This window comes from Syzygium oleosum, unplaced genomic scaffold (genome assembly GCF_021117445.2).
Source record: "Syzygium oleosum isolate NSW1041296 unplaced genomic scaffold, Sole_v2.1 Sole_v2.03, whole genome shotgun sequence".
NCBI classification, from domain to species: Eukaryota; Viridiplantae; Streptophyta; class Magnoliopsida; order Myrtales; family Myrtaceae; genus Syzygium; species Syzygium oleosum.
In genome coordinates this window covers 17,148,809-17,159,766 of record NW_026607487.1, presented here as the reverse complement: position 1 = coordinate 17,159,766, position 10,958 = coordinate 17,148,809, and the positions used below count along the sequence as shown (strand labels likewise).

Here is a 10,958-nt window from a genome sequence, read left to right as displayed (position 1 = left end):
GGTATATTTCTAGGATGATAAATGTTGATCACGCTAAACAGTCGCTCTAGTCTGGTCACTACGATCGCACACCGAGGAATACGTCCAATGGAAGTATCGCATGGAATGGAGCAGTCCGATTGCATTGGAAGAAAGAAACTAGCAATGCAAGGCATAATAGGACGGGTTTACAAAGACCGTATACTAATTGATGTGGCATATTGCAAATGGTCAATTTAAACAAGTTGGCAATACACAACAGTTGATAACAATCTGCAATATCAGCTAGTATACATACTTTTCCAACGTGTCTTAGAAAATATTGCGTTTCTCAAAAGGATATAAATCATATATGTATGAATCACCCGTCGATGATGGACGACATAATATGTCGATTCACTTGGGTGTGATGAGTACAAGGAAATATTGTCCAAGGGCATGATCAAAGTACGTGTAATGTAATACAAACTGTTTCATGACCATATTAAAGTAGGTCTAATAAGGCAAATTAAGCTTATAATAGCTCTGTTACATTTTTATTTATTCCGCTTCTCTATATACTAAATCTACATAATCTATCTCCTTCTATACATTCGTCGCGCTACTTAGCTCAACATCTTTATTATGCTGTAGAGTGCTCTTGTACCGATATCGATGAGCGACGACCAAGTAGTACACAAAATTCACGATCCCCATTCCTGCCAGAAGAAAGTAGTAACAGTCCAATCTCCCGACGTTGAGATCGTTCGCAAGCCAATTGGGCTGACCATCTTTCCCGGTCACGCGGTGCACCACCGTGACCACCAGGCTACTGAGGTAGCTGGAGCCGGCAAAGGAGCAGAAGAACAAGGAATTCGCAATGCTCCTCATGTTGTCCGGGAATTGCCGATTGAAGAACTCAATCTGCCCAATTATGTTGAAGGCCTCGCAAAAGCCCATGAGGACAAGTTGCGGCGCCAGCCAGAAGACCGAGATCGGCGCGAGGGGGTGCGATTTAGCATAGGCCCTCCGGTCCTGTTCAATCAGGCCCGCGACCGCCATTGACAGGACCGAGAAGACGATCCCGATCCCGATCCTCTGGAGGAGTGTGATCCCGCCCTCGTGCCCGGTGACCTTCCTAAGGGCAGGCACGAGGAGGCGGTCGTAGAAGGGGATCCACAGCCCGATTGTGAGGAACGACATCACCATCAGCGAGCCGGCCGGGATCTGGAACCTCGGGCCGAGGTGGCGGTCCATCGTCAAGGCCTGAGTGATGGTGAACGTGCCTTGTTGGGTCATGGCCGTGAAAGAGACGATGCCCGAAGCCCAAATTGGCACGACCCTTACAAGGCACTTGACCTCCTCTACTCGTTGGACGCTGCACAAAGTCCAGCGGCTCGTCGGAGTGCCTTCGGCTGTCAGGTCGTTTTCGACGATCATAGCCGCTTTGTTTAAGCACCTGGCCACAGGAAGGGAATTTTACTAAGTTAAATTGGTGACCGTTAAAGCTAGTTGATCAGGTTTTTTAGTTAATCAGGCAGTTCCCAGCTAATGGACTAATTTTAAGCATCACAACTATGCCAAGTTAAACATATCATAATTCAAATCTTATGTACATTTATGTTAAGTGTCTAAAACTAGCAATTTCATCAAACCTTGGTGGTAATAGACTGCTATAAATGGATTGGCCAAGTGTGTTTGATAAAGAATGTCTGTCCATCTTCACGTGTATCATCTTTTCGATGATATCAGCATGTATAATATGCACCAACCAAGATCTTGTGGATATATGTACGTCACTTTTTTGCTTAAGCATCCGATCAATAGATTATTATCAAAAGTTTAGGAAATCAAAATAGTATTTATTTGAGAAAAAGACGTGGAACGTGATGCAGTGGACAAAAAGAGAGCAACGCATAACCTGAACTCATCTGTGAGCGGAAGCTTCGACAGTAACGCCGCCTCCTGCGCCGGTGGGTCGTAGTATGCCACCTTCGCCACCTCTGACCCGCCACCATCGACATCCGGGATCCTCAGCCGCCGCTTCTTGAAAGCTGCCGCGAACACCTGGACGATCTCGGTGAACACGCTCCCCTCAGGTTTCACGTGCATGTAGATCCTCGTCCCGAAGAAGAAGAGCACGATGGAACAGAGCATGAGGATCGTGGGTATCCCGAAACCTACGACCCAACTCACCGAGTCCTGGATGTAGACGACCAGCGTCTGAGTTATCAGCAACACGACCGTGAACGACGCGTAGTACCTGTTAAATGGGATCAATCCAAAAACTTAAGCGGTTAGGTTAAGAAAAATGAATAAAGGAACCACGCGGATAGATAAACGGTACCAGTTGTAGAAGCTGTTGATCCCTCTCACTCCTTCCTCGGTGGCAGGATCGAACTGGTCGACTCCGAAGGGGATGCTGCACGGCCGGATCCCGCCAGTGCCGATGGACAAGAGACCGAGGCCCAGGACGAGGACCCCCATCTGGCCTCCTGTGGGGCTGACGCACGGCGGGTGGGAGGAGCTCATCGACTGCGGTGGGGCGGTGCACCGCGGAGGGTGGAGCTGCGGTAGCCAAGCCGACAGGGTCATCATCAGCATGCCCTGGCGATTTTGAGCGTTTTAGATGGTGGGGGACATGAAGTTTGAAGAGCTCATTTTTAACCATGTATTATTGATTATGCAAGTTCACATTCACAGTACTTGGCTTCAATTTTTGTTCTGGTTTTATTTTCACTTTCGAGTTTGGTCTGACGAATATATCCTTTAGTTGGAGTTATATTATCAGAATTAATCAGCTATCACTAAGAAATTTTGGAGAAATAAATTTATGGAAGTTTTATTGGAAGGAAGATTTTCCTTTCAGGTGAGAGGAAAAAAATCATACATGCTGAGATAGTAAAATTAATGATCAGACATAATGATAAAACAATGCGAAAAATGTGAATGGAGCAAATATACACGATGGAAGCATTCGACGAAATTTCATCACATCAATCTATAAATCAAAACAAGTCTTAGTACATTCAGCATCATTCGTATGTATACCATTAAGGGTTATTTCTCCCGGTACCTCATGAAAGAAATTTGTATAAATCGCTTTAATCGGCCGAATTAGGTCATTAATCATTAGCTTAGCTCATTAATCCCATCCGGAATAGGTCAAAGGGGAAGTGATTGCATGGCCAAAGTGGAAACTCTCATCTTCCTAATTTGCCACTACACAATCAAAACACGTGAAAAGCATCGAAGTCCAAGACTCCAAGATGAGCAAGCAGATAGAATCCTTGAGAGACAACAATGAAGACAATGGGAAATATATAAAATAAAAGCCACCAAAAGTATACTGTCACTTGGACCTACTTCTCGTGGAGTGGTACCACCACGTTTGGGCTTCTTCCACGTTATGAACCTCAATACACGCATGACCAGCACATGTGGGTCAACGTGCATATAATAGACCATCAAGGTAAATATAATGGTGCGTTCGATTCACCTTTTGTCTGTAACCCCAGAAAAAAGAACGAAACGTTTTGATTATATATTAAAAACACCAGAAAACTCGGTCAAATTTTCTTGTTGTTCGTCGTAAAGAAGACAACATGCAAGAGCGGTTCTAGCTTCTTTTAATCTTTAGTGATGCACCGAAGTATGTGATGATTAGTGGACTTTGTGATATGAAGAATTCGATAGGAGAAACCCGTGGAAATTATTTGGTTTTGTCGGTGTTGGTTGAATACCAGAAAAGAGGCGAAGGATGCGAAGGCGATGGTGCGGAACCGGCCGGCATAGGCGTCGGAGATGAAGGCGCCCACCAACGGAGCAAAGTTGGTGATGCCGAACCAGATGTTGATGACGTTGGAGGCCGTCACCTGGTCCATGCGATACACCCTGACCAGGTACACCATGAAGTTCGCTAGCAGTCCAAACGTTGCCAACCTCTCGAATGTTTCGTTTCCTGTAATTCAAAGGAACAAAAAAGGAGAGATTTCGTCAGCTAATACAGAGAAGACGAGATACCACCACCCATCCAGACGATGAAATCTCTAGAAGAATGGAACTTTCACGTGATGAAACTCGTAAAAGAACATAGATCTTCGTTAGGGTACGAGAGAGAGAGAGAGAGAGAGACCTAAGATGTAAGGCATGGCTTTCCATCCACCAGGCTTCTTTTGGATGGCGGCGGCGGAGGCTGCCTGTGCACTGAGGCACGGCGAAGCTGCCCCATGCCCGTTCATTTCGTCGGAGCCCTTGTTCTCCGGAGAATTCGGTGCCGGCGGCGGCGATGAAGGTTTGACAGGGAAGCATTTGGTGGAAAGAAGCAAGGAGAGAGAAGCAGTTGAAGGAGGCTTCTTGGTGCTAGTGTTGTTAACCTCAGACCCCATCTCTCTCGTTCTTCTTCTTCTATAATCTCTCTAACAATCCTAAGCCACACACACTTTTTTCTGGAACTTGGGAGATTTTAGTGAGTTGGAATGATCTTCCCGGTCGGCCCCCTTCCCAAGAAGTCTCACCACCCGAGTATAAATAATCACAGAGAGAGAGAGAGAGAGAGAGAGAGAGAGAGAGAGAGAGAGGTGGTGCATGTTTTGTACAGTCGACAGGTACTGAGGAGGGAGAGGATGATCAAGTGGCTGACGATACCACGATGGTTACTGTCCCACGGGAAATTACGGTCCGAGGCATATGTTTTGTCTGCAACGTGACACTCCTTATCTACACGCATGGTTTCAAACGAAATCCGTTCCACTGAAATTTGTCCTATTTTGAGGTGAAAAGCAATAATTTTGATGCAGACCCATTTCCACTTATCAAGTTTTACGGGCAAAATCAATACGGTAGTGCGAGAACTGCACAAGCACTTCCCTTGGCAGGACCTTAGCGAGGATTCTGATATTCATTCATCGTATCAACTGTCATTCATTTGATGCAGTAAAATGAGTCTCGGCAATAATTTATGTCAAAATGTTCGTTTAAGTAGAGATATATATCTTCGGTGAGTTAAGTCCTTGCCGTGAGTATACAATCAAATTACATGACCAAATCTTTACCCTCTTACTCTTAGATGACATCATTTCTTTTCGACTTTCGGGTCAAAGTAGATTGAGATGATAGCCAGAGGAAAATATCTTTCTAATTTCACCCGACATGGCTAATCACGAGCTCTTAAAATATAGATTCCATGTTAACTTTAAGGTTAATACCACGAAAAACCCCAAACTGGTACACCTGTGATAATTTTATCCAAAACTATTTTTTTGATCACTAAAAACCCCAAACTGATAGATTTGTGACAAATTTACCCTCCGTTAGTTTTCGTTAAATTGAATTAATACAAAAAAAAAATCACAAACTGATACTCGTGTGACAAATGGATGGTAAAACATAAAATCGGTATATCAGTTAACTGTCACGTGTCATTTAACAAAAGCAATTGAACAGTAAAATTTAACGGAAACAATCTGAGGATAAATTTGTCACAAGTATACCAGTTTGGGGTTTTTTGTGGTCAAAAAAATTAGTTTGGGGTAAAATTATCACAGGTGTACTAGTTTGGGATTTTCCGTGGTATTAATCCTTAACTTTAATATCAAGATACATACCGAATTGATTAGACCCATACCTTCATACTTCTATACCTAAGACCTTTTCCACTAATCCTGTGCTTCAAATCATATTAGAGCAAGGATTCTTGAGCAGGTTGGAGATGGGAAAACTAACCAAAAATTTATTAAACTTATTGTAATTGTGTCAATTCAGTCCTTAAACCTTTGCAATTGTGTCAATTCAGTCCATTCGGTCAATTTTGGCCGATCGGCAGTGGCGTGGACGTCGGCTGATGCTGACGTAGATAATTTTTTAATAATATTTTATTTTATTATTTTCTTTTCTTTTATTTTCTTTTTCCTTTTCTTTTTTCCTTTCTTCCTTCTTTTTTTTCCCACTCGCCGGCTAATGGGCGGGGCGAGCCTCGCCAGGGCCACCTTCACACGCGACTACTCCTCGTGATATGGGCGCCAGGCATGGGGGCTTTGTGTGAGGCGACCTTGCCGGACTTGGGCGAAGGCGGCCATGGCCTCGCCAATTGCGGGTGAAGCCGCCTTGCTGGTCACTGTGGGGAAACAAAGAAGAAGGAAGAAACGAAAAAAGAAAAGGAAAAGGAAAATAAAAAATAAGAAATTAATAAAAAGAATTATAAAAAAATTTATAAAAAAATTCTCTACGTCAGCGTAGGTCGATCAAACTGGTCGAATGGACTGAATTGGCATAATTGCAATAGGTTTAGACTGAATTGGCAAAAAAAAAGATTAGGACTGAATTAGCACAATTTTAATAAGTTTAAGACTTTTTTGGTAATTTTCCCCTTTTCATTAAACCTTTTCCAAAATTAGTCTATGGGATAAGTGTACTAGAAGTTCTAAAACTTGTCACGAAGATGCAATTGAGTGCTAATAATTTTAAAAGGTGCAATCAAGTCCTTATATTAACTCCATTCAACTTGACAAACGGAAAATGTTAACAAGTTTTAGGACTTGATTGCACTTTTTGAAAGTTTTAGGACTCAATTGCACTTTCGTGACAAGTTTTAAGACTTCTAGTACACTTATTCAAAAAAAAAATGAAGAATTGTTTTCAAGGAATAAAATGCTCCATGTATTAAAACAGTCTAGAATTTTTTTTATCGATTTTGGCTCATAGATTTATTTGGTTTTATGTAAATGTGAACTGGACTAGTGCAACTTCAATTGCGTTGGCCAAATTAAGGCATCCTCTAAAAAAAAAAAGTGAAAAAAGGAGGAAATTGACTGCAACTGTTTATTCGCTGTGGGCATGCCACTTTACCTACCAAAATGCCATTTTCAAAATTCAATTGAGTTTCTAGCATAACCTCTCTCTCTCTCTCTCTCTTCTGAGGTGAGTAAAAAGTGCGTTTGGTAACTATCTCATCGGAATTGAAATGAAAAATGAGAGCAATGATTTTTCTCTTTGACTGTGGACAATTTGAGATTTCCTGTTCATGTTCGTTCCCATCCCCCTACTTTAACCAAGATGATATGGTGAAGAACGGGTTCTAGTTTTGATACCAATTGATCAAGAACGAATGAAGCTCTTGTACCAATTGATGAAGAAGGGAAGCATGCACTAAAGATGGAGTTAGAGTCATTAGAAAAAGGGGAGATAGAAAGAAGGGGGAGGGGATAGAAAGTGGGGAAAGTCAAAGGAAAAGAAAGGAGAGAAAAGTCAATTCAGACCGGAGAGTAGACAGAGAGATATTCCGTCGCAAGATTAATTTCGACAAACACAAGTATACGATTTTCGTAATCCACTTCTAATTGGCAAAAAAATATGAAACTTTTCAACTATACACACATATATATACATGTAGAATCATATATAGTATTTCATAGTTTTTTAAAACTTAATATTTTAAAAGATTTAAATTTTGACAGAAAAGTTAAATGTAACAAAAAGGGTTAATACCACGAAAAACCCTAAACTGGTACAGTTGTGACAATTTTACCCCAAACTATTTTTTTGACCACAAAAAAACCCAAAACTGGTACACTTGTGACAAATTTACCCCGAACTATTTTTTTGACCACCAAAAACCCCGAACTGGTATACTTGTGACAATTTTACCCCAACTAATTTTTTAATATTATTTTTTATTTTTTCGAATTTTTTTATTTCTTTTTTCTTTTTTCTTTTCTTTTCTTTTTTTCCTTAATCTTCTTTATCTTCAATTTCTGGCCGGTCGCCGGACCGGCCACCGGCCAGAGGCGGAAGCCGGCGAGGCTCGACCTCACCAGTGCTGGGCGAGGCCGACCTCCCCAACGGCCGGCGGGGCCGAGCCCTCGCCAGATCTGGTGAGGCTCGACCTCGCCTAGCGCCGGCGAGGTCGAGCCTCGCCAGGCGGCCGGCGGGGCCGAGCCCTCGCCAGCGGCCGGCGGGGCCTAGCCCTCGCTGGATCCGGCGAGGTTCGACCTCGCCGGCCGGGCGAGGTCGAGCCTCACCAGATCCGGCAAGGGCTCGGCCCGCGGTGAGCCCTCTCTAGCGGCCGGCGAGGTCAAGCCTCACCAGCGGCCGGCGAGGCCGACCTCGCCGGCTTTCTCCTCTGGCCGGTCGCCGGTCCGGCGACCGGCCAGAGGTTGAAGATGAAGAATATTAAGGAAAAAAAGAAAATAAAAAAAATTAATAAAAAATTCGAAAAAATAAAAAAAAATAATATTAAAAAATTAGTTGGGGTAAAATTGTCACAAGTATACCGGTTCGGGGTTTTTTGTGGTCAAAAAAATAGTTTGGGATAAATTTGTCACAACTGTACTAGTTTAGGGTTTTTCGTGGTATTAACCGAACTTATAACCCAATTTCCTTTTATTGTTGCATCATAATAATATATGGCAAGTGAGTATTTTAATTTTTTTTTGAAAACCGGTGAAGAAAGTGGTCCGGTTTCCATGAAATATGAGTGGTCAAGAATGCTCCATTATTGGAAAAAAAATGACGGAGCCATTAGCTTAGCAATATCCTTTTCAATAATCAAATCATCATTTAGGCTTATGAAACAATTGTCGGGAAAATTATCAAAAAAGGCCTAAATCTATTATTACGCCAATTCAATCATAAATTTTTTTTTTTTGCTAATTCAGTCCTAAATCTTTTACAATTGTGCCAATTTTGGCTGACCGACAGCCGATGCTGATTTTTTTTTATTCTTTTCTTTTTCTTTTTCCTTTTCTTGCTTTTTTTTACCCATAGTGACTGTCGAGGGCTTTGCGACCCTCGCTTGGGTTTGTGTCAGGCCATGGCCGCATTTACCTGCGCCCGGCCCTGTTGACATGGGCAAAGGCAGCCATGGCTTTGCCCGTGACCTGTGAGGACCTAGTGATGCCGGCAAAGGCAGCCATGGCCTCGCCAATCGCGGGCGAGGCCGACTTCACTCGCGGTTGGCAAGGCCATGGCGAGGGCTACGACCCTTGCCGGCCATTGTGGGGACAAAAGGAGGAGGAGGAGGAGGAGGAATACAATAAAATAACAATTATTTTAAAAATTGTGAAATAATATAAAATATTATTTAAAAATTCCACGTCAGCTTTGGCCGGATGGCTGATATCCACGTCAGCGCCGGTCGGCCAAAATTGGCCGGATGGACTAAACTGGCGTAATTGCAAAATGTTTAGAATTGAATTGGCAAAACAAATATGTTTTAGGACTGGATTGGCATAATTACAATAGATATAAGACTTTTCTGGTAATTTTCCGGGCTGGAGATCGGTATCAGCCGATATGATGCGGGTATCTGACTTAAGCCTCGATCGATTATTCAGGTTTGGATTTAACGGATTCAGGATTTGTCCTCAGGAATAACCAAAGTGGTTGGCCGTCCTGTCCTTCAAGTGGGGAGATCAACATAACCGGAGCCCACGAGAAAGCTCTTTTTGGCCAGCTAGTAGCAGTTTACACGAGTCTTTGCTTAATCGCATCGAACATTAGCCACATTCACGTAATCAAACAGTGCCTAATTTTATGGGAAGAAGGGAAGAAGTTCAGACCACTTGAAAACTTCCATTAGTAGATGGGGGGGATGGCTACTTGTTCCAACCCCTAAAATGTTTATCACCAAAGAAATTGTAAGTTTTCAACTTTTGGGCCTTCAACCAGAGAGTAGGAAAATCTGCAATGGAACAATTTGCACGAGCCTTACGGCTGGCATCCACGTTAGTAATTTTCGGCCTAAATTAACCGGATGGACTAAATTGATACAAATGCTGGTTTATGACTTTTTTTGATACTTTTCCCCTCTGATGGTATAATTACTGATATCAATGATACTGGATAATACAAGAGCCGACTAATAAAATTAGTCGATAAGCCGGATAACGACACTACTAGTACTCAGCCTTTATGTCTGGTGTGTAGTGTCATCACTGTAGTATTAATTAGTGCAACGACATCGCGCATTGGACAAAAGTTTGCGGATTGTTCGAGTTTTTTTTATCCTTTGATAAATCTAGGATGTGTCGAAACTCTATAGGGCTCTCAAATGTGACCAGATGTCTTTGATGCCAGTTACAACTCAACACATTACTTTGCGAACCGGCTTTGCAATAGCTAGCCGTAGCCTCTCTAGCATTGTTCTTTTGCAAACGAGTATTTATGTACCTAGTATTAACCTTGTAGTTTGCATTGGTATATTGATTAGTGTTATGTATACGTTCTCGATTATGAAAATACAATAAACCAATCCTTACAAAGCAGATGCCGAGTCGCACCGCAAAATTATACCATGTGTCTCATCACGTGACAATCATAGAGGGACAATTATACATGAATATGTATGGGGATTGTATTGGTTTGGGGCCAACAAACGGCAAAACTAAGATGGGCCTCGATTCTCGGGCCCATCAACTGGGTAGTTTGACAGGGCTTTTTCAAGCATTAGGCCCATAATCTTTTTGCATCACACGTCTAACAAAGAAAATACACGAACCAACGTTAAATAAGTACTATGTTACTGTCATATCCATAAATTCGAAAAGTTAAAAGAGCTTATACATAGTATATCTATTTATATGTGTATATACTACATATGAAACCAACTTTCGGAATTTCGGTGTCCATTTTTTCGAAAGATTAAAGCACTATTATCTCGTCTCAATCTCAGATCTCCTACTTTTTACGAAACACCTATCATTACTTTGGAATTCATATCCACGTTCCCTTACTAAAAATCATCCAAATTCACCTTGAATGCGAGCATGCACATAATGTGTATAAAGGAACTAGTCTTTTGTAATTTAAATTTTTTTTTAGCCAAAAAGACCGATTCATTTCGCAACTTAGACAGTATCTCAAAAAACCTTATTTCCGTAGTACAACTCAAATTTTTTTCATTATTATAATCTTTTCACAGGCAAAGCGTGTGTATTTTTGCTTGTGTAAATTAAAAGAAGAGTCCGTGTTGAAAGTTATCGATCGGAAATATTGGTTCTTAA

The 10,958-nt window shown here is 41.9% G+C and overlaps 1 protein-coding gene across 1 annotated transcript; it reads right to left on the bottom strand.

Annotated features, from left to right (window-relative positions):
* Window positions 1–427: 427 nt before the first annotated feature.
* On the bottom strand, window positions 428–4,498 carry LOC115672028 (protein NRT1/ PTR FAMILY 2.13). Its single transcript, XM_030593769.2, has 5 exons — window positions 4,094–4,498; window positions 3,702–3,919; window positions 2,306–2,565; window positions 1,880–2,221; window positions 428–1,417 (listed from the first exon to the last, which is right to left on the bottom strand). Exons 1-5 carry the CDS (start codon window positions 4,344–4,346, stop codon window positions 565–567), a joined length of 1,926 nt encoding a protein of 641 aa, XP_030449629.1. The 5' UTR covers window positions 4,347–4,498; the 3' UTR covers window positions 428–564.
* Window positions 4,499–10,958: the final 6,460 nt, after the last annotated feature.